Genomic DNA, 25065 nt, shown 5'->3' with positions numbered 1-25065 from the left:
CTCTGTCAACATCATAGCTGGTGGAAGACGTTGCTACGGAGTCACTCGATGCCCTATACTGACCCACCGAAGTACTTCTGTAAAAATAAATTCCGGATCCAGTCTGGCGCTTGGGGATCATTCAAAGAAAAGGAATCTGCGGATACATCCTTTCTCTACCAGAAAAGGCGTTACAGAAGGTAACATATTCGTTCACATCACTCTAGATCTCACATCCTGCTAGCAAACACCACTAACAACAAACCACTTATGTATTACAAGTATTTGCAATATGGGTACTGGGCTTGAAAGAAATGTTATAACCTTTAGCCTAGTACCTGCCGATGGGCATCCCTTTGGACCAATGATGGTTGCTATAGTAAGTTCCTAGTAGCGCTCCTGAAATGGCTCAACTGCGCATTGGAACTAGACCACCATCCAGTAATCTATTAGGTGCATAGAGCTGAAAATGCTGCTACTGCACCTGAGGCCTCATAGCACGGCCCTGACATCTGTCAGGAGTAGTCATTCTCACTCAACTAAAAAGAAAATGCCAGTAAATGTACAAACTTTCATATTGGCAAACAATGTGAAAGTGTTACGAACCCAACGCCTCCTGTATTCCTCCCCTCCCCCCTTGATGTGCCAGTTGAACAAATGTGTGGTAGTTTTGTGAGTGAGTTGACATACCTTCTCCAATGATTACTAAGGGTGTATAATCTGAGATGCAGGATTCAGATTTTGCATTACTGTCTTTCGCTTACATGCTCCCTTCAAACCTAGCGTGTCACTACCCGTAATACTCATGCAGATGTTGCCTGTTCTATACACTAGTTGGTTCTGAACACCTGTCTAGAGGAAGAAAAGGTGATTGTATGCCCACTTTGAACTTCATAGACTTTCTCCCTTGATCACACCTTATATTTATTTATGGTGACTGCTTATGGGAATGGAGTCTGGATGCTGCGATTAGTTGAAAAACTTCTTGTAAAAATGTAATCAGACTTGGTTCATGAAGTTTTTATGTTTAATACTGGTAAAGCTTTAAAGCAATACAAAGCATTGGTGGCCTATAGTACATAGCCAGTGAAAATATTGATGGTTTCAAAGAATGTATTCAATTGGAGGAAGGCCGTAACGCAGTCTTTTCAATAGAAGCATTTTCCTTTTTGAAATGTTTGAATGATCATTATGATTTATGCACACCTCCCAAACAGCACTAAATTGACTCCACACCAGAGCTAGTCAGGATTTCGCCGAACTTTGACGCAGAATCTCTTAAATTGGGTACTGGGTTCCCGTTTCAGCCAGTTCCACACGCGCTTGTTGGAGTTTCTTTGAAAAGTGCTATGTAGATGCAGGTACAAGCACTGTGTAATGCGCAAGCTCTCCAGGAGATTGCCAGAGTATTCATACCTGAAGGTTTTGCTTTTGCTAGACATTAAATATGCCTATTGTTAAAAAATATATATATATGCTAGTTTTGAATTATCAAAGGTGTGAGTGATTAGCTGAACTGGGAATGAAAAGAGACTTCTGGGGAAATATATTGTTGAAATATCCGTATCTCTGGCTGGTTTGAGATAGCTTAATCATTATCGCCAGACTGTTTAAATAAAAAACTAAATGCATGCTTAATACACATACGTGGTGGAGCTTTTGATCAGAGTGCTTTATCCATCGGTCTATGAAATTGTCCTTCACATTTTGCTCCCTTCACTTTGCACATTGTTCACATCGGATTTCTCTTCCTCCATACCTGCTGACCTTGCGACTGTGTTTGGCGCTGGTGACTGTGGAAGAGCAGAACTGCCTGTTGGAAGCGCTCTGCAAGGCGCTATTCTTCGCCGGACCCGCTCCGCGGGTCCCGCTTCACAGCTGCACATTGCTGTCAACTCATCAGGGCTGTAGGCAAATCAGGGCTACGAGCGTGGGCACTGCTGGACTCAAACTCCCAAGAGTCCCAGCAGCCTCAATCACCTACTCCACCTGGTGACGCTCTCCCTGGAGGCCACGCCCCCTGCTGTTTGAAGAAAAGGCTCCGGTTTTGCACCAACCAACGGATTTCTCTTCCTCCATACCTGCTGACCTTGCGACTGTGTTTGGAGCTGGTGGACTGTGGAAGCGCAGAACTGCCTGTTGGAAGCGCTCTGCAAGGCGCTACTCTTCGCCGGACCCGCTCCGCGGGTCCCGCTTCACAGCTGCACATTGCTGTCAACTCATCAGGGCTGTAGGCAAATCAGGGCTGCGAGCGTGGGCACTGCTGGACTCAAACTCCCAAGAGTCCCAGCAGCCTCAATCACCTACTCCACCTGGTGACGCTCTCCCTGGAGGCCACGCCCCTGCTGTTTGAAGAAAAGGCTCCGGTTTTGCACCAACCAACAGATTTCTCTTCCTCCATACCTGCTGACCTTGCGACTGTGTTTGGCGCTGGTGGACTGTGGAAGCGCAGAACTGCCTGTTGGAAGCGCTCTGCAAGGCGCTACTCTTCGCCGGACCCTCTCCGCGGGTCCCGCTTCACAGCTGCACATTGCTGTCAACTCATCAGGGCTGTAGGCAAATCAGGGCTGCGAGCGTGGGCACTGCTGGACTCAAACTCCCAAGAGTCCCAGCAGCCTCAATCACCTACTCCACCTGGTGACGCTCTCCCTGGAGGCCACGCCCCTATCACCTTATGACTTATTTATAGAGAGTAAGCAGACCGCTGCGCGGTAGCGCGCGGATAGCGCCCGGGAGAAGCCCGGGACAAGGGCGGGCCCTCTGAGGCCCTCAGAGGCACGAGAAGGCCAGGCTAGGCCTACCCCCTTACTCCCGGTAAATTAAACCCCACTTTTGTCTTATATTACCTGTGAGCCTGTAGCCATAGTCAACGTGTCGCAGGTTCTGTATCTAAGTATTGGACCCTAGAAATACTCCTTGGTAGCGTAATTCCAGAGCCCATTAACAATCCCGGCCACGTTGTTTCTCTGCTCAACCGCGACATCGTTCGTCTGCCACGATGACAAAGAAACTAAGATCTGGGAAAATAATAGTAGGAAGATCTAGCACTAAAACAAAATCGAATCCCCTCCGAAACAAACATAGCCAAGCCACCAATATGAAAAGTACTTGCCAGCTCTTCAATTTCTGGGAAAAGGGTAAAAACAAAGCTACAGGGTGGACAAAGCAACGGACCCAAAGGACTCTGAAGCTATTCACTTAGATTCTGCCCCCAATAACCTGCGAGAGAGCCCTGAAATTAAAAAAGCAACTATAGACACGAGTCCAAGACCAACAAGGGCGCCACAATCCCCCCACAAGAGTGAGTTTTCACCCCCCCTATTTTCAACTCAGAAAAATAACACTGACCTCGTACCTGAGGTAGTTATAAAAACAAAAAAAGACATAGAGCAAGATAACTTAAACATCATGATAATACCTCACGATGATGCCACTCAGCCAGCTAATAGTTCACCATCTAAAATGTCATTTCACAATGGATTGTCCCCAATGATTCTAGATGAAGTCCTATGTCAACGGTACTTAGAATCTGACCCCACAAAAGTTGAGCTACCCCAGAATACCCCGATAATGTCAAACCACGCCGGCTTACATCTTTACAGTAGTACTCCTTCTAAATCCTCACATTCTCATTTCTCCTCTAGCCCCAACTTAAACTTGACCGGAATAAATACCTTCCAATGTAAGGGGCCCGATAAACCGTTTTCTGATTCCCTCCACATTTTAGAACACTTACTGGCTTCCATCTTACAATTATTGGAAAAATTCGTAGGGGGATCCGATTGTGTGCTTGACACAGTGACTCAAATTCTAAAAGTCCTGTTGAGGTCTCGAAAGGAGATGGATGTGGACGGGAAGGTGCCCACCTCTCCTCTCTTGGCCTCAGATAAGATAGGTATAAATGATCATTCCCCAGTAGCCATAATCACCACAGAAATAGCTCAGGAAAAAATATGTGCTCCCCAGCCCCCATCCCGCCCCAATGGTTCATCAAATAACGATTCTGAAATAAAATCTTACGGGGAAATCCCGCTAAAAACTGGAAATGAACTGTTCCCAATCTTTAAGAAGCAGAAGGGAGACGGGGATATAGAGGAGGAAGCTATCCTGGGAGAAATTGATAATAGAGGGAAAGTTGAGTCAATAAAAAAGAACGGAAAGCATAAGAGGAAACTGTTAAGACGGATAGAAAAAAATAGGCGGAGGAAAATTCTCTTTAGAAAACACTTAAACTCTTCCTTACTGAAAGCAACACACCAAGTACAGACGGCAGTGGGAAAAAATAAAAACTCTGTCAATATGTCAGCTAAAGAAAACACTGCCTCTCCACCCAAGGCAACGTCAGCCACCTTAACCACTCATACATCCCCCCAATCTGCAATAGCTAACATATTCACCTTTGGTCAACAAGGCAACAATAATAAGGATTCAAAAGCAGTACATAAATCGACCTCCCCAGGTCAGGTGCAAAAGCCTCTTACCCAAGCGGCTGTGTCACTCAATCCCTTTGCATCTGTCTTCCAGGGAGCATCCTCCCTGGGTGTTCCCCCCCCAAGGTGCCACGAGCCAGGAAGCAGATAAACTAATCTCCTGAGCAAAATCTCTCCGCCCAAAAAATTCCATCATGTAATCCCTTTATAACTGCCTCTTCGGGAGCTCCTACAAAGGGTACCCCGGGTAAAGAAAACAATATAGATACTGCATGGGTTGAATTCTTTCCCCTTTTCGAAGCTGATTGCATCCTGAACAGATCTCTCTTGTTGAGATACTTTCAGGAATCTGCCAACTTGAAACTTATCCAATCAGCCGACCTAGACATAGTTCTACAATTAAAATCTGAAGTGGGGACGGTTACGAGGGTGAAATTTCATTCCAAATTAGTAGCTAACCTCATTCTTCAACGGGCTGAAGACCTACAGAGTAGAGGAATAGACGTAATTCCCGTATTAATGCTCACTAAACGGAATAATGCCCGCAAACCGCTAAACCAACAGAATCCCCCCTCTTCTCTGCTGCTAGCTGCAACAGGTAACATAAACAATTTAGGTGAAATTAAAGAATTAAAAATAAGCAAGTCCAATGACTCCCGAATAGTATCCTATGCTAAATCCTCTTTCTTAACTTATCAATCTACTTGTGGAGAGGAAAAGGATCATTGGAATTGGCTTCCCAAAGTACTGGCCGAAAAATCTTCAAGCAAACCATCATCTAATCCGTACCTTTAGCACAGATCTATCCATAATATCGTGGAACATAGCAGGTCTAAAAAATAATCCGGAGAAAATACAATTCCTTTTGTCGCTAGAGGCAAATATAATATGCCTCCAGGAGACATGGTGGAATGGAAATATCCAAATAGGGAAGGATTTTTTTGTACTGGAAGGCAGCGCCACTGCAAATAAAAAAGGCCACGCTAGTGGGGGCATAGCCTGTCTCCTATCAAACCGTATAAACTGGGACTATGATCACTTCATGGACCCGAGTAAACTCTTTCAGGTAGTAACTTTGTTTGGGTCAGGCAACCACTTAGCCGGAATTTGCCTGGCACTGATAAATGCTTACATTCCACCTGAAGCAGGTTTTAATGCAATTTTAAACAAAATCTTCCTCCATATACAGAGTATTAAGGAGAAAGACCCTAGAACGGTTATCATTCTAACCGGGGACTTGAACTGTAAGATCTCCAACTTCAGTTTAAATCTATTTTCCGACAAAATAAGAGAAGAAACACTCCATATTCCTCGAGCAATGTTCCCCGAAAGCATATCAACAAATAAACGGGGTAAACTACTATTAAATGAGTTGGCAGAAACCGATGGGATAATCGCAAATGGGCGTCTCCCATCGGACTCCCCAGCAAAATTTACTCACAAATCGTATCAAGGGGAATCGATTCTTGATTATGTTATAATAGGGTCTCAGTCATTTGAGTTATTAAAGGATATCGCTGTAATTGATACCATATTTAGCGATCATAAAATCCTATCCATCTCGATGAACGTAAACCCTCCCAAATGTGATCAATGGACTTTGAACAGTAACCAAATAAACTTTGGTAACAGTTCAGGAAGATGCTACTGGAATGCAAGGGCTCATCGATACCTGGAGGATATGCTAGATATAGCAATTTCTGAGCTCCCCTCCTGGTAGGGTTGCAAAATCGAGCTTTTTTCCTTGTTTCTGAAGTCGGTAATAACAGGGGCACAAAAACAGAATAAGAAAAAGTCCATCAAAACAATCCCTTGTCCCCTGAAACTGCTCAACGTAGATCTGAATAAATTAATAAGGGCCCAATATTTAAACAGAACTGACGCCATATCTCGACAAATAACAACACTAAGAAGGAAAAGGAGAAGACTCCTACTCGCACTTCGCAAAGAAAAAGAAGACGCCATCTGGGTAAAAATAAGGGAAGCAGCAACCAATGGGGAAATGAGACAATTTTGGTCCCTTATAGGTGAGGGGTGCGGAGCGAGAACCAGTCCGCTTCCCATCCCTATTGAGGAACATATATGGAGGGATTTCGTCTCAAACCTCTATGCCAGTAACCACACCGCATCACCCCAAGCATGGCCAATAGAAACAAGTCCGCCGTTAGAGTCTTTCTCAGAAAAAGACATAGATCTTGCTATTGGGGAAATGAGATGCTCAGGGGCTATGGGCCCCGACGAAGTTCCCATCAATGTGTTAAAACAGAACAGAGTCAAATGGAGTAAGCTCCTGTGTCCAATTTTTAATATCTGCCTATTAAGCGGAAAGGTTCTACCTTCCTGGAAGGGAAGTATCCTGGTCCCATTGTTCAAAAAGAGTGACCGCCTCCTCCCCCAGAACTATCGCCAGATTGCATTGCTGGATGCAATCGGCAAAGTTTTTACTAGATGCCTGCTTAAACGGATAAATGCATGGGTGGAGTTTTCAAACATCCTTTCACTCGAACAGACAGGCTTTAGAAAAAACCACGGGACCATGGACAATGTAACCGCCCTCCAGGTAATAATTGACAAGTATATAAGAGCAAGAAAAGGGAGAGTCTATGCGGCCTTCATAGATTTCTCCACGGCCTTTGATAAGGTCGACCGACAGGTACTGTGGAGAAAGCTACACAACTTAGGAATGCCACACAGACTCTTATGTTTGGTCCAGGATCTGCATGATAACACATGGTGTAAAGTACTGTTGGGGGGGAAAAAGAGGTCTCTCCCGGCTCATCCCATCAGCAAATGGCCTCAAACAGGGCTGCCTATTAGCTCCCCTCTTATTTTCCCTTTATGTTAGCGACCTTCCCCTCACTTTATCGACATGTGTAGGAATTGCACCACGCTTAGGCGAAAGACACATCTCCTGCCTAATGTATGCGGACGACATTTTAATCCTAGATCTCACCCCTAAGGGTCTTAATAATCGTCTACATGCACTACACACCTTCGCCGAAGAGCACTTCCTGAAAAGAAACATTTCTAAAAGTAAGATAATGTGTTTGGAAGGACGAAATAAATTAAAGTTGGACCACATTAGTTGGGAATTGGGAGGCCAAAAATTAGAAAGAGTAAAATCGTACGTCTTCCTAGGTATGGTAGTTTCCAGTAGTTTGGGCAACAAATCACATATTGAAAACAGCTCCCGAAAAGCAAAGTCTCAAGGTAAAGGCCTAAGAGCATTGTATAAATCAACAGGCCAAAGACACTTCGTACACTTGCTAGAGGCTTTCCGGGCAAAAGTCCCCCCGACTCTGCTCTATGGAGTTGAATTAATTGATCTAGCGGAATGGGGCTTCTTGGACACAGTGGAGGGCTCCCTACTGAGAAACTTATCCTCGGTTAATAACAGTTGTAGTGCTGCAACCCTGCGTTTAGAACTCGGCCTAAGGAGCAGGTGGGCACAGGGCCTGGCAGGAGTGATTCGCTGGGTTATTTGTTTGATCAAAGGAAAGCCAACTACTCTTAGATCTCTTATCACAAAAGAGTTGATGGGCCCACTAAATGAATATTCGACCCTCATAAAGAACTATAGGAGAGCCATCACTCTCTTGGATCTGGAGGAAGCTTCCATTCTAGAGCTTTCCATGACTCAATTAAAATTAAAACAAGCTACATGGAAGCTAAGTTATGAGAGGGATCGGAATCTGATATTACAAAAAAAGGGGGCCATACAAGTTGTTGATTCCTATATAATTAGACAAGTACAACCTTACATGTCATGGAACATCCCCCACGGCTTACGCCGTTTTTGGCTACTTCTCAGGCAGGACCTGCTCCCTCTAAATAAGTTGTTGGCCAAATGGCATGGCATATCTAATGTATGCAATTACTGTAACCTTGCAATTCAAGATTCTAAACACGTCCTGCTAGTTTGTCCAGCATTACTGACTTATCGTCGCCTCTGGATAAAACCGGCATGTGTCCAGTTCGGTATTTCTTCCGCAACAGCCTTGTTGGATGCCATCCTTAGTCCCCCAAATGGAATTTTTTGTACCAAAATTTTTAATTTTTTTAAATGTTTCTTAGAACTTTATTAGTAGAACGGTATATTGTTTTTTGTATAATTACTGTCTGCATGAGTTGTTATATACGGTTTAATTCTCATATTTGTTTGTTATTGTATAATATGTGGACCTCTACGGAGTTCCAAAAACATATTTAATAAAATTGAAATGAAATTGAAATTGAAAAAAAAATTGTTCACATCGGAATAAACTAGCTTCTTTCTCTTTAGTGACAAATCTGGTTTGAAGAGGGTTATTTAAAAAAAAAAATCTCCTAAAAGATATTTTTTTATTAAACATTTTTAATGTAAGCACTTGGCAGCCACATTCATTTTATATTGTTCTTTTGCGGTATATGCTTGCAATACATTTTGTTTGTTTAATCGTTACACATGTTGCCAAGGTCAGACCTATTGGTTTTACCAATGCTTGTTTGAAATTTGTAAGGGAATCTGAAAATCTCAAGTCCTAGTATTTGTATAGTCACTTGTTTATGTAATGAATCCTTGGTTGTTGTTACTATTCTTTGTTGCAGCACAACTGAAAAGAGTTCTTTCTACTTTTAGGATTCCAGTCCAAAAAAGGAGCAGAAGACCTCTACGCCACTGGTAACTTCTACTCGTGTTACTACCCCAGGCTCAGTTACCCCCATTGGCACGTCCATGAACTCCAACTGCATACCTGCATCAGACACTATCTGCCTTGATGATTCCCTTGATGATGATCTACCCTTCAACCCACCCTCGTTGGATTCAGTCACTGATGCTTTGGCTGTGCTCAACAATGACACAAAGACTGCAGCAGTCAGTTCCAGCATAGACACTCCTTCCAGGCCACGTTCGGCTCTTCGAGAAGAGAAGTTGGCCACCATTATGAGTAAACTGCCCCTGGGAGCCCCGAAAAAAGCAGAGTCTGCCCCAGCGCCACATCCCTCAAGCCTCATTGCTGGACACAGTGGATCTGTACCAAAGAAACCCCATGAACTTACAGCTCACACTGCCATAGCCTCTGGTCTGATTGCTGGATCATCTATTCAAAATCCTAAGGTCGCTCTTGAGCCACTGCCAGCCAAACTTCTTCAGCAGGGACTTCAGCGCTCAATGCAGACTAATGTGTCCTCCTCTTCAGCCACTCAAGCACAAGCCACTTCGTCTTTGTACACTCCAGCTCCTTCTCTGTTATCCTCTTCTACTTCACAAACTCATGTTTCTTCCTCTTCATCGCATCTTCAAGGTTCATCTTCCTCCACATCCCAAGTGACCAAGGTGCATCAACAGACAACTGGACAACAGACATATGTGTCCCCTCTGCAAGCCACAGTTAGCAAATCACAAGCCAACCCTGTGGTTCGATTGACAAACAGCCCCCATATTTGCTCTTCTACTCCAGTGACTAAAACACCAGAGAAGCACCACCAAACATCTTTATCCTTGTCTCCAGGACTCAGCCCACAGACCTCCCAGCCCCTGGTGTCTCGGACGCTAAGTTCTTCTACCTCTACCAACTACTTGTCAAAAACTATGGGTAATCAACCATGCAGCCTAGGTTTCAAATCTCCCTACACTATGGCTCCATCTTGTAAAGCCACAACATCCCTCAGTTCTTCCAGTCCTAGCTTGTTTGTCGCACAGAGCACCTCCCATCCGAAGCAGCAGAGCAGCAGTAACCTTAACAGACAATCCCCAACTATAAATATTTCATCGTCAAATCATATAGGATTTCAGCCAGTGAAAACTCCACAGACATCCTCCAAGGTACCTAACCCTGCCCATAAGATGACCACTCCAGCCCCCAAGATGGCCAATCCTGCCCCAAAGATGGCCAGCCCTTCCGCAAAGAATATAACCCCTCCAAATAAAATGGTAAATTCTTCACCGAAGATGGTCAGTCCCACCCCCAAGATTGCTAACCCTTCCCAGAAGATGACCAATCCTACCCCCAAGATGACTAGCTCTACACCGAAGATAAATAGTCCTTCTACCAGCTTACAGAATGCAACCTCCAAGATGACTAGCCCTGTCCCTAAGATGGGAACCCCTGTCCCCAATCTGCCTAGCCCAGTGCCCAAAATGGCCATCACTTCCACCAGGCTACCTAGTCCTTCAGCAAAACTGCCTAGTCCTGCACCCAAACAAGTCAACCCTGCTCCTAAACCTCCAAGCCCTGCACCTAAAGCCCCCAGTCCTGCTCCCAAACTGACCTGCCCTGCCCCAAAACCACCCAGTCCCGCTCCCAAGATAAGCACCCTTCCTTCTGGTGCAACTGTCAATAGGAGTAACATGAACAGAACAGGGTTGAATGCACCAGTTAGGAATAACCTCAGTGCAAGTGGAACAAATAGGACTAACCTTCCTGCAGGGACAGGAAATGGAACTCAGGGTGCTAACAAACAGCTTTCTCAGCATAGGCCATCATCTGCCTCGGGCTCTCCAGTCACAGCGGCCATTGTGCAGGTAGGTGACCGTTTTCTTGTCCTTCTCTTACATCTGAGTAAACCATGTTTATAAACTAAGAAAGACTAACTAAAACATCTAATGTTGATGTGAAATAATAACATTTGAATGTTACTTTTGTGAATTATATGCTAACAATTTACTTGGATTACCATCCCCTTTTTTTGCAGATCTACTGTGATGCCTAGCTGTGAGATTTTAACTTATTGCTCTTTTAAAACCAAATACTGTGATTCATACCTTTGAGTAAGATGCTTAAGTAAGAGTGCAAGTGCTGCAGTTAGTCTATTTCTCTGGTGATATCAACTTTGAAGAATTCTTACCAATATGTCATGCTTGTCTGGATATTAATGCTGAGCATTTTGCTCAGACTGAGATAGATGAAGTCTACCTTGAAGGTATCAGCTCTTCTTGCATTCTTGTCAGTGTCATAGGATCAGTCGATGGCTGTGATATTCAGTTTTAGTGGGAGGGTTTTTTTGTCCATGCAACTTTTGGTGTTGGGGTCCTGGGGAAAGCTTGTGCAAGAATTAAGTGAAGTCTTGAGTTAAGTGAAGTCTTGTTAAGGTTCCATTACCAATGATGACATAGACCCTTCACTTTATCAATTTTAATATATTCTCCACTTCCCATGTACTGAGAAGGAAGTGCTGATGTCTCTGTAATCTCAAAGAATTGAATGTGGATTTGCTTTGAAAGCGGGTGTCCCAGGTATTTTTCAGTCTTGGCATTTGAAAGTTGCCCGTAAGCATTGACTTTTGCCACCCATCTAAAGCATGCGAATCAGTTCTACACATTTTATTTAAAAAAAAGAAAAGATTTTATATATCCCTACCTGCAGGCGGCATAACCTAAATTTGGATACGGAAAAGAAACTAAATCAACTGATGAAGCCTGATCAGCAGCAACTGATTTAGACTTGAAAGGAAAATTGCTCATTAAAGGCAGCCAGCAGCTCCAGTGCTTCATGGTGCCCAACCATAGTTGTTGAAGAGGAGTTCATTTTTCTGCCCCTGAGTACCATGTGTCTGAGAAGTGGGCCCCGTTGCTGACGTGAGCATGGCACCTTTCTTAAAGTTCTTTTCACTCCATATCTTTAACTATTTACTTATCCTGATGAATATAACAACATTGCCATATAAAGCACCTCCCTTTGCTGATCCCAGTTCCCTTTTCAGGGCACCTTTGAGGCACAGGTCAGGAGTTTCCTCCATTCTTCAAATAAAGAAAAACCCTGTTTGTTTAGTTTCAAGCCTTTTCAGCAGATTATAACATAGCAAACAGAGGTCAACTTATAGTGCACCTATCCCAATAATAAATTGTATTCCAAAGTCACCTGTCACAGAAATGTAGTTATTCTCCATTCTACAAGCAGTTTTCTCTCAAAATTGCATGTAAGCATAAACAAAAAGATTACTAAGGAAAGAAAATAAACAATTGGAATGGACCAGCAAAAAGCAGGAGATAAGTGCAAAGGGGTTGCGGAGAGATTTGAAAAAAATGCAGGAAACCGAGTACACTAATGTCCTCATTCTTACTGCCTCTATATATTTGCACATGACCTGTTATTCGAAAGTGCCAGGAAGCGGTTGCAGACGCTGATTTCCTGTCAATCTCCAATTTTTTAAAGAGGTTTGTGAAGTTTTATATAGTGCTATAGGGTATCAGAGCACTTTAAATGAGCATCACTTGTGTTACATTCATTTTTGTTAGGCACATGGAGATTAAGTGATTTTCCCAGAATCACAGGATGTTGAGCGTCCCTACTGAGGCTCGAACCCGGTTCTCCAGCTTCGAGGTCGACCGCTCTAGCTGTTAGGCCACATTGTCCTGTGCTTGCCTCTGTTTGATCAAGTAATGCTTTCTTGAAATTAATGTCACCACTGTCTAAGAAGATAAATCCTTTTCCGTTTAGCTCTACACTCAGGTGAGTGGTATGCAGAGGGGAAATGCACACAGACAGTGGTCCGGTGGATGTGCCTGGGCCCTCCATCGCCAAGGGCGAGTCGGGCGAAATCCTGGGGAAAGCGATGGTGCCGCTTGGGGCCTTAGTGACTGCCTGAGGTCTTGCGCTGACTTCCGCTCTGTCTGCACCGAGACTCTGCACCGTGGGGAGAGACGTGACGGATGACGCAGCCTGGCCAACTTGCAGGCCCGCGTATCCCTATAGAGTAGCAAAGCCTCCCGGTAAGTTGGGGTGGGGGGAGCTGTTGCTGAAACGGCGCCATCTGGGCCCAAGGGGGTGCGTAGCCTACTCGAGAGAGCAAGGTATTTATCAAGACAACGAGCGAAGAGCTGTGTCGCAGATGAGACGACCTGCTCAGAGACACTAATTGAGCTGTGAGTAAAGTGCATACAAGGATATTGCCTGCTTCTCATAACGTACCCTGTATTGAGCCAAAAGTGACGTTCCTCCTGGGACAGTTAGGCACTGCTTATAGGAGTTTTTAAATAGAGTGCTTTCTCAGTGTTATAAGAGCTTCAGGCACCGGCTAGAGCTATGCGCTCCCTCAATTTAATGAAAACCCTAAGAGTCTAGGGACTGGGACTGTGGCTCCTCTAACTTGATCAGGTTAAGGACTGCACACTATGCACAGGGGAGAGGGGTGAGACTTAATTACTTTCTCCCCAGTAGATCCTGACTTCTGGGCAGAGGGAGTTACCTTTTTGTGTGACCGGAAGCGTGATGCGAATCCACGGTACTATGGGGAAAGTTGATAAGGTTCAATCTAAGCTCCATTTTGATCAACGAAAAACGAGATCCTGTGAAGAGGGGGACTCTCCCCCTCCTCTGATCAGGGAGACATGACTGAAGACGCCACTATACAACTAAGCCTAAGCACTATCGATCGTAAAATAGACACACTGGTTTTTCGCAGGGACCGCATGTCGGAACGAGTTGACAAGCAGGCGGAGAGACTAGACATGGCGGAAGGACGTGCAACAGAAGTGGGGGAGGCCCATATGGAGACTGAGGCAGCTCAAAAATAATGTAATAAAGCCATAACACAACTACAAGACAAAGCAGAAGACTTGGAAGCTAGGTCTCACAGAAGCAACATCCGTATTATTGGCCAGGCTGAATCTACAGCTACATGAAACATGGAGATCTTCAATGTAAAACTTGGTGACTTTATTGAGCCTTGACACTTTTTTCCCCCATATTTGTGATAGAGCGAGCTCACCACTCTTTAGGCTCTAGGACCCCACCGTGATCCCCTACACACCCGATAATTGCTAAATTCCTCAATTACAGCGACAGAGATGCAGCACTCAGGAAGTCTAGGGAATTAGGTGACTTGCAATATGAGGGCTTAACCATCTCACTCTTCCCTGATTTTACTCACAAAGTACAAGAGGCAAGAAGGCAATTCACTCTGTTGAAACGCATACTATGATCCCAAAATTTTGAGCATGCCATGCTCTACCCCGCGAGGCTGAACAAAGATGAACGGAGTGACGAAGATATTCTTGGACCCAAAATCTTTGCAGAAAGCACTGAAAGACTACTCCAAATCACAAAAAGGCAAGGGGGAAACGGAACAATCGATGGAGGCTGCTGGGGGCAGTCTCGATGAACAACACTAGAAATGTGTACAGCTAGTGCCTTTTGTTTTTTTCCTCCACAAGAATTGGTGGGGAGGGAGAGGGACTCTACTACACATTAACGTATTTTCAGTCAATGGCTACAATTAGCAGAGGTATAATGCTGACATGGAAATGTGAGGGGATTGAACATTCTAGATATGCAGACATGCAGGAGCGGTATGTTGTCATCTCTAAAAGAGTGGGTCAATTATTTACCTTTTTAGATATGGTAAGATACTTTGAATTCTCTCACACCCCTGTCCAGAGATACTTATTGAAATGATTAACACTGCGCTAGTTAGCAGCTCCTGTACTATAGTAGAATCTACATCCATGGAGAGGAGGGGAGATGTTGCTCCCCAACCTTAGGGCAAGTTTCGATTACTAAACAGATGGCGGCTAGTTGCTACAAAAGCTGCAAGATGGCTAGGACTCTCACTCTACAGTTGTGGAGTGGGAGCAGTGTGCGAGGCAACATCCACCCTTGTGTGTGATCCACCAGATGGTGCTAAGTTATTTTTGTTCTAGGGACAAGTGGGAGGGCTATCTCGTACACGGCAGGTTGGGGATGGCGTGAATGGGGAGGTAAAATGCTGTTGTTTATTGTTTGAACCACAGTGATTGTATTTTTCCGTATACCTACAATTGAGAGGACAGGCAGCTGTCCATGCTGGCTAAGACTGATATGGGCAGCTTTGAACTAGACTTCTGTGCCCCTCAAGGATGGCACAGGGCGAAGGTAATAAGATGAAATATCTTACTTGGAATGTTAGGGTCCTTAATAATCATCGGAAAGTAAGGAATGTAATTGCATATCTCAAACACACCATACAATATTGCTTTACTGCAGGAAACTCACCTGCCAGTAGACAGTAACATTCTAACACAGAGGAAATTACAGGGTCACTTCCACGTCGCTGGATTTTCCACTCATGCAAGCGGAGTGCTCACATGGGTTTATCCGAAATCAGGCCCTACGTTAGACCTGATTGACACAGACACTGAGGGACGATGCACAATATCTAGGTGTAGAGGGAAAGGCATAGATCTGCTGGTGCTTAATATTTATGGCTCAAACTTCGACAATCCGGAATTTTAGAGCTCACTTTTAACATGTCCACATAGAAATACTAGCTTACCGCGTATTGTGGGGGGGATTTTAACTGTGTTCTTGACCCTTCATTGGATCCCTCGAGGGGACCATTGACGCGTTTCGGCCTCAGCAAAACTCATAACTGATTCCATGGTTCATTTGGACCTTGTAGATATCTGGCGCACTTGCTGCCCGGGACATGAAGGCTACCCTGACTATTCTGCCCCTCACGAATTACACACGAGAATAGATTACTGGCTAATAACGAGGGCATTATACCCAATAGTTAGGGACTGCACGATACACCCTCGGACCTTCAGATCATGCTCCAATATTATTGGCTACTTTGCCCGCAGAAAAGACCAGCCCCCTTCACATGGTGTTCCCCCCCCTTATTCATTGTTGGATAGTGTTTTTAAAACTGCCATATATGAAGCAATAGAAGACTTCTTTATGAACAATATTGGCTCGGTTAAAAGATTTGCCACGGTATGGGAAAACTTACGTTTATATAATTTCCCAGCACTCTGGGGTGCTGCGCTCTATCAGAAGTCTCTTGGATAGATTGAAGGGACATTTTGACTACCCTAGAAAGGAAATTGCTAAGCGGGGAGTAAGCTGGTACTGTCGAAGAGTTAAAAAAGATACTTGAAGAATATCATGAAGAAGCAGATAGAGTTAAAACACATTTGTAAGTACGTGGTGGCCAGAGCGTATGGTAAGGGAGAGCGCCCAGGGGCAACATTGGCAGCACTATTACGTAGTAGAAGAGAAGCCTCGACGGTCACTGCAATTTGCACTGAGTCTGGCGAGATTCTGACTGAACCGGTAGATATTGCAAAACAGTTTGGTCAGTATTACTCTGAACTGTATCATTCTCGAAAGTCAACAAACGAGAATAATATCCTAGATTATCTCAAGCACATACAGTTACCTTGGCTGACTAACGAACAACGCAAATATCTAATGAGACTGCTTGAGGCCTGGGAAATACATGAGGCTTTGAAAGGTATGCACTCTGGAAGTGCCCCCGATCAGGATAGTCTCACAGTTGCTTTTAATGAGGAATTTAAAGATTTATTACTACCTCATTTAGTGACACTGTTTGAGGAAATAAGCAAATGGATAGAGATGCCTCCTATAATGAGAGAGGCCTTGATAGTCATGATATTGAAACCGTGTAAACCTCCAAATGAATGCTCTTCATTCAGGCCGTTATCTCTATTGAATGTTGATACCAAAATAATCGCCAAGGTCCTCGCAAACTGCTAAGCCCCTCTGGTGCCGAAGCTCACCAGCACAGAGCAGGCGGGCTTTGTTCCAGGGGGAAATTTATCATATTACCTGCAAATCTTCTTTGGAACAGTACAGCACACTCACCCGGAAGTTAAGGCTGCCGCAGTATTTTTAGACACTGAGAAAGCCTTTGACTCAGTGGAGTGGTCATTCATGACCATGGTGCTGTGCTGAATGAGAATAGGCAAACTATTTATTAAGCTTGTGGCCATATTATATGCCTCCCCATCTGCGAGGGTAAGAATAGGAGACATTGTTACTGCCCTTATCAGAAGATCTAGAGGTACTAGGCAGGGTTGCCCGCTGTCCCCTCTCCTTTATGCATTTGAAGCGGAACCGCTTGCATGTGCTCTAAGGGATCACCATGGGTGAAGAGGGATTAGATTTCCAAATTATAATCTAATAGTTTCATCATATGCAAATGGCACACTGTTATATTTTAGAGACCCTAAAACTAACTTGCCCCCGTGCTTAGAGAGGTAGTCCGATTTGGGGGCTCTCAGGCCTAAAGATTAATTGGACCAAGTCAACAATATTCCCTTTGACTGAGATTACAGCACCCTTTGAAATGGATTTTCCTCTGTCCTGGTCAAATGAAACCGGTAAGATACTTGGATATCCGGATTCATACATATCCAGAAATAATTATTAAGGAAAACTATGGCAGAGCAGTCACTGCACTGGAGGGGGATGTAGAACAATGGATTTGCTTACCACTGTCCCTGATTGGTCGAATATCCCTAATGAAAATGGTGATTCTCGCCAGGTTCTTGTTCCTATTTCTAAATATACCAATGGTTCTACCGGCACACTTTTTCAAAACCATACGGACAGGATTGATAAAATTGGTGTGGGCCGGGAAGCAGCCACGCTTCCAATAGGGGATACTTGCCCTTTCCTACTCGTTGGGTGGACTGAGGACCCCTGATCTGGAGCTTTGTTATAGAAATGCACAAAGTACTCATGCCTTCCACTGGATCCATCCTCATCTGGACCCCCTGCACCTACATATAAAGAAGATAGCTGCATCCCCTGCCACTCTCGCGTTTCGGTTGTTTCATACACCTGATAGTAGAACTTTTATTCTTGAATCGGTGAATGCTATTGTGCAAGCGTGGAATGACCTGAAGAAGAAGCAAGCGTCTGCTATATTGTACTCCCTATGTACCCCGTTAGACTGGTGTTATTGGCTGCCCATTGTCAGGAAAAGAGAAGTGACTAAAGCATTAGAGACTGTCAACATCACTAACGTTGGGGACCTATTCCTGGACCGAAGTGTACGTAATTAGACTGAGACTGAAGTCGGTAATCAAAACATGACACCCTTAGTCTTAATTCACTTCTACACAGTCCGGCATGCCTTGCGGGAACTTCTTGGAGAAGACATGGCGGAGCCACTTGAAGTCGCTCCTTTCTTGTTGATGCTAAAAGCTGAATCACCTAGCAGACTAGTTTCTAGTTTCTACAGCACAGTTCAAGGTTACTGTAAGAATTTCTGCACTAATCCTGTCTGAAATGGCAGGCGGACCTAGATATAAGTATTAGCGATGATCAGTGGAATTATTGTTGCAAGACAACGGAGGGAATATCGCTGAACGGGAGGCATAGGCTTGGCCATTTTACATTTTTACATAGAATGTTTTATTCACCTGCCCGTTTGCATAAATATGGGCTGCGAGAATCGGAGGAGTGCGACAGGTGTAGAACCTCCCCCACGGATTTTTTACACATAGCCTGGCTATGCCAGACTATAGCAAAATTCTGGGGCTGGATTTTTCAAGAATTGAGTGAAATAGTTGAAACATCACGAACACCTGACCCTTTAGTAACATTACTGGGGTACATGTAACAGATACAGAAAGACATACGATGCATGGTAGAGATGGGGTTGTTGATCACAAAGCGTAGAGTTGCAATGCCCTGGGGACGCAGGACGTCTCCTACTCTGGCTGAGTGGTCGAGAGATATGCGCTACTGCAACACACAGATGTTTACAGCAAACTACTTCCTCCCCAAAGTGGCCCAAAATGTCTGGGGACTCTATAAAAACTATTTGGCGGGGAAAGCATCCAGTGCCCCTGAATAGAATATTAGTACTTATAGGAGTGCTAAGTGTCAGAGAATCTTGATCGTAGAAACAAGATGTGGGTTAACTTCCAAGCCATTGGTTGTCAATATGGTCAAGACTTCCTTATACCTGCATGGTTAGCTCCATAAGAACAAATCGAGGTAGCTGAAGTCCAAAAGAGATTGTAACTGGACTTCCAGACATTGCATCAATGACCCATGAAGTTGACACAGCTATAAGTTGTTTCTTCGCCTGTAATCAAGAATAAATCAATTATGGGTACAATATATGGATGGGTGTCAGATATGATGCTAAAATTACTGATGTGGTTCTTTTTTATTTTTTTCCTATTAGGTTTCCTACTTATCATTTTTAAATTTTGCTTTTGATCTATCCTTTATGATACAGCATTGATAGTGTTTGATGTGTATGAAATACATGGTATAAAATCCCAATATACTTAATAAAAAAAATGTACAAAAAAAAATCAGCTGTGCCCCATCAATTTATCTTTTTAGCTGTGCATTCATGTGAGCCACTCTCTGCTCCTTAGAGAACTCTCCTCCTGTTGTTGTTTCCACACATGCAAGACTGTTCCCCAAGCATTCAAGGCATGCTTCAGCTGCTTTTTATTACTTCTTGACCCCTTCACTGCGGCGGCAATTCCGCCGCAGTGCTAGGGGGTGGGAGGGGGGCCGCGCGGCTCACCTGCGCTTGTGACGGAACCGCTCCGTCACGCGCCTCGGGTGAGCTGTGCTAGTGACGGAACGGTTCCGTCACGAACGCGCCCGCTCAATAGAACGCGCCGCGCAGGCGCGGCGAACAGGCTGTGACAATCATTCCGTCACTAGCACAGCTCACCCGAGGCGCGTGACGGAACGGTTCCGTCATAAGCGCCGAACGGGTTAAACCTTCTGTAAAATCACTTTCAAAATTAAATTAATTTCTCTCTGGCTCTCCATTATTTCCCTTTTATGCTGCTGTTTTATCCTCTCACACACAAAGATTTTACCTCTGCTGAAAGGAGTTATGCTTTTATTGCTCTGTGTTTTTCCAGACATGGCTTTGTAGTGTCTCTGCAATGTTGTTTTCCCTCTACAACAAGACTTTCTGCCCGCTGGAAAATATTGGGCCCCTGGAGATTGTTTCCTGAAGGTCCTCTCTCCTTCAGGTAGTGAGACTCGCACACTAAATCCTGGTCTTGGTTAACCAGTGCCTCAAAGCACCATCGGCTATTAAGTTACACTGTGACGATATGAGTTACCCACTCACTGTTGTAACACCTCTCTGAGCCGGCCACAGAGATATATGGCCTTTATTCTTGCCATTAAGCACCACCACCATTTTTCTTTTTGAGCAGTGTACCAGTATCTGAGAATCTCTCAATAGTTCGAGAGGTCATGTCGCCACCAAATGTATCCGCTTTTAGCCTTTCCTTTTGTCTTGGAAACAGATATTCATTTTAGACCCTGCAGTGAATGTATTTTGGGGCCTAAGGCCACAGCATGACACATCCAAGTATATGTACCTTGTCACATAATTGAGCTCCAGGTGTTCCATGTAAAAACTCACAGGATTAAGCCCTGCTGCTATCATTTGCATCTGTCTAACAATTCTTTTAAACAGAAGTTTCTCACGAGGAATCATCCTTCAATAAAGGGAGACATCCACTTCCGCCTCCAAGAACAAATCACCTTCTTGTTAGAGGTCCTTGAATCAGCAGCTCTACTCTCAACTTCAGAGTAGTTCTCCTTCTCTGAGCCAGTGCTGTAAAGGATACATTCTGAGTTATCCAGCATTCCACCTTTCAAACATTAACATGTTTGAATTATTTCCAGTCACCTCCTGTAAACGCTTAGTTGTCCATGTTTAAGCAAGAGCGTACATGTACACTTGATGGAGGTTGCATTAGCCATATACTACGTGTAGTCTTTCCACCAGCTTATGTTATCCAACTCCAACTAATGAGGTGGAGACATAAAGCTTAGCTCCCAAAAGACTTAATGTTCGCGGCATGTGTAGCACTAGATGCACATGCTGTGCTTACTTCTGCCATCTAGTAGTGGGCTCGGATATGTGCAAGATGTTTATCTTCAAAAAATATTTTCGAGTCTCAAGGTATAATGGCTCCACCTATTGCTGGTAATGCAGATGGGAATCCGTTCAATTATTAGATTGTTTTTTCTCCACAGAATGGTTTAAGTGTGTCCCTTTGGGCTCCGGTTTGACTCCCATGATCTCATTGGGCCTGCTCGGATCTATTCCTTGTCGGAAGAGATTACAGTTCTGCATCCGGATTAATCTATTGCATACTGGCTTTCTCTCAGTTCTGCTGTTTTCAGTTTTTCAATGCCTGGGCCCTCTTTGAGGCATGAGGATGTTGTAGTGATGGATGGTTCTCCATTTTATATTTGCCCCAAGTGTCACTCGAAATACCTGAGGGCAGATATCCTTCAAGTCTGTAATCTCTGCGTATGCCCCCACCACAAGAAAGATTCCTCCAAAGCTTGCCTTGCCTTCCACAACAATTGAACCCTCAGAAACCACTAAGCCCATCGTATTGCTTCAGCTTCCATGGCATACCATCAACAGGATAACAACTCTACCTCTTCAGGGATCGAGAGACAGCAGGCAATCAGCTGCAGAAGGTTCCGGCCCCAAGATAAAGGAGCCATCATCGGCAGAGAGTTACGACTCTGACAAATAGGAGTTTAGAGGCCTTTCTGGTGCTACGTACGACAAAGACTGCCGCAGTGAGTAATACCATCCCACAGACTGCACTTCAGTACCATTTCCATTCCAGAGAGGTTAGAGCTTCAACCTCACAGGCCGCCATAACGCCTCTGATCTGCTGCTGCTGCACGGCCATGGATAGGAACTGATAAAGGGGTCAGACCTGACGCTTGTTCACACTTTGGTGCCAAAGTCTTACTCCAAGCATCCCCCATCCACTTCCACCTCTGCATCTGCTTCGACCACAGAGCCGTCCTTGAGACCTCTCTCAGAGCCAAAGGCCTCAAATTCCAAAGCCTACATGGCTCTGCAACGGTATCAAACCTTTGGCTCCAAAAAGAATGGCGCCAACACCTGCCTCCTCCGCTGCTTCCAAGGACTTTGAGCAGCCGATCCTCTAGCGCCTCAATGCCAGACAGCTCCATATCCTTCGCCTCAGATGATATCACTGCATACAATGAGGTTCTTCACCAAGCTGCCACTTTCCACAAGGTGGAGCTGCGCAAGCAGCCCGAAGAGGAGGATTTCCTTATGGGAACCCTCTCCTCCACACACAGATTGATGCAATGTGCGCCTATGCTGAAGGCCATGCCCCGCCAATTATATTTTCAAGGAGCCAGTAAAGGTGCAAGTTATCATGCGGAGGTGAATATAAAGAATCCCCATCTGACCAAAACCACCACTCCGAAACCGCCAAGTCTTTCCACCAGACAGCAGCAACCAGCAAACACCCTCACATGGTGCATGTGGGGGTTTCTGCCAATGCTGGACAGTGATCACCTCGTATCAATTGGTTCTAGATACAATAGCAGTGGGGTAGTGCCTAGAAATCGTGCAAACACCACCAAAGATCCCACTCCACCCCTGCAGGCACAGTCTCCCGGAACACCGGCATCTGCTCCAAGAGGAGATGTATGAACTATGCAAAGGGGCTTTATAACCTGTGCCACCAAAGCACCACAGCAAGGGGGTGTCCTTCTTATGCTTCCTGATCCCAAAAAGGACAGGTCCCTCAGACCCATCCTCGACCCCCTTCTGTCAGAGCTCTTTCCCATGGTGTTACTCCAGGATGTCGATCCCTACTACAACAAGGCAACTCTGATGGACCTTGATCCGGAGGGTGCCTACTTTCACATATCTATCCACCCTGTGCATCGAAGGTTCCTCCAGTTAATGGTAAGTTGTCAGCATTATCAATTTAAAATGCTGCCCTTTGGAGTAACCATAACTCCCTGGGTGTTTACAAATTGTCTTCCAGAGGTAACCGCTCACCTCAGGAAGAGTGTCTGTAGGAGACTGTGCTCTGTATGTACTATACTAAAGTAAGGTATAGTGTGCACAGACTCCAGTGGATCCCCAGAGGCTTTACAGAGTCAACAGTACAAAATACTAATGCTCTTTTTCTGGTAGTGTGGATGAGTAGTTTTCAGAGGGCAGTGCTACGCATTTGTTTTACACACGGGCAAGAAATTATTGCACACACTTAATGACTAAATCCGAGACCAGTGGTTTGTAAAAAATATTACTTTTAGTATATTTATTTGATAGAACCAAAGATACTTTGTTGCAGTAAAATGAGTTTTGTAATACCACTGTTTTTCAATATCCAAATTGGACACTTAGTGCATTTTTCAATCAATAGAATGTTATCAAATGGGAGGAAACGCAATCCGTAATTTGCAGGTAAATAAACAATTTACTGAATTAAGTTTTTGGATGAAGAATCAGTACCAGGCAAGGTTCAGGTAAGTAACCTCAGTGCACCACCAGCGTCAAGGGGTGGCCTGGTGCAGAGGTCAAACTCGGTATCTGAAGCCAATGTTATCCAATGGAGAAAGGGGGCAATTAAATTGGTACTATTTGCAGATGAGTGGCACAGTTTTGGAACCCAGTCTCTGGGGGTTAAGGTAAGCAAAGGGAGCCACAAGGCAGCACCAAACTTACACCTCGAGCAGCACAGGGGTGGCTGGGTGCAGAGTGCCAACACAGCACCTGGCACTCCATGCAATCCGATGGGGAATCTCAAACTTGGAAAAAGGCTGCAGGCTCAGGCTAGGAGGCTGCACAGGTAAGTTGGGATGTGCTGAAGCTATTAAAGTAGATCTCCCCAAGGCCCAGGGGATCTGGATGCAAGGGTGTCCTTTGGCATCGGAAGCCAGCTTACCATTGCAGTTGCGGGGGGGCAGTTGTCGTGCAGATGCTGCAGGCGTCAACGTGGTATCTGGCAGGGGTCAACCCATCAGTAACTCTTGCACAGTATCGCTGAGGAACATTTTCTGAACTGGTAGGCTTCTTGGACTCAAGCCTTCTGCGTCAGGTGCAGAGGTGCTCGAGCTTTGTTCTTGAAACTTGATTTGTGTACTGGTCCACTGTCTATATTAGCTCAGGATTCTTTGTTGAAGGCAGGCAGTCCTCTTAGGCTTATGGAGGTCGTGGTCTGTGGGACGAGTCGTGCAAAGTTCGCAAACAGGCTATCGGGGTTGTGACCGCAGCCGTCGCTGGAGCTCCTTGTCGTGCAGGGATTGGCTTTTTCCTCTTCTCCCGTAAGTCGTCTGTAATTTGAGGATTACGGTTCAGGGATGCTCCTAAATTCTCAATTTAGGGGTGTTACAGGGGTTAGAAGGTAGCAGCCAATGGGCTACTTACCTTTAGGGTAACAAACTCTTTTTGTGTCCACTCACTCTGGGGAGGACACATCACATCAGCCCTCATGGCTAGAATCCTCCTAAACAGTATTTGTAATTTGTAATTTTGTAGGGGTATTTATAGAGCGCAACGGTCGCTCCGGAAGGAGCATCTTGGCGCTGATTTCTTGGTAAGAGATCAAATTACTTCCTAGAGGCTAAGAATTAGATGGCTGCCATGGTGTAGTCATCGGGAAGATTAAATATCCAGGTTTTTAGTAATTTCCTGAAATGTTTTTCTTGGGTTTGGGACCTCAGGTTTTTGGGCATGAGGTTCCAGGCTTTGGTGGCCAGGTAATTTAAGGTTTTGCCACCTTTGGTTTTCAGATTAAACCTAGCTGGAAGGATTAGATTGTCATTGGAGGAGCGCAGGGTTGTGCTAGGGTTGTAGTGAGGGAAACGCCTGTTGAGATATTTCCGGCCGGAGTTATTAAATGCCCGGAATGCAACAATAAGAATCTTGAAGCATATTCTTTTATGAAGTGGGAGCCAGTGTAAAGATTTTAAAGCTGCGGATATTGAAGATTTTCTGGGTAGCTTCAAAACTAATCTGGCTGCAGAGTGGAGTACACTTTGGAGTTTTTTAAGTGTAGATTTCTTTGCGCCAGCCAGAAGACCGTTGCAGTAGTCCAGGCGTGCGAGAACTAGGGCCACTGCTACGGTTTTTCTAGAGTCTATCGGTAAGAAGT

The 25065-nt window shown here is 44.8% G+C and overlaps 1 protein-coding gene across 4 annotated transcripts in view; it reads left to right on the top strand.

The window, feature by feature from the left end:
• UBN2 (ubinuclein 2) overlaps positions 1-25065 on the top strand; it is a 624092-nt gene that overhangs the window by 473061 nt on the left and 125966 nt on the right. For all 4 annotated transcript variants that reach the window (XM_086958832.1, XM_086958824.1, XM_086958830.1 and 1 more), the window contains one exon: positions 9028-10914. In XM_086958832.1, the coding sequence (XP_086814958.1) occupies positions 9028-10914 (1887 nt within the window). The remainder of the gene's footprint in view (positions 1-9027; positions 10915-25065) is intronic.

Source organism: Lissotriton vulgaris, chromosome 1_1 (genome assembly GCF_964263255.1).
Source record: "Lissotriton vulgaris chromosome 1_1, aLisVul1.2, whole genome shotgun sequence".
NCBI classification, from domain to species: Eukaryota; Metazoa; Chordata; class Amphibia; order Caudata; family Salamandridae; genus Lissotriton; species Lissotriton vulgaris.
The sequence above is the reverse complement of the archived record's forward strand: the minus strand, read 5'-3'. Positions and strand labels throughout refer to the sequence as shown.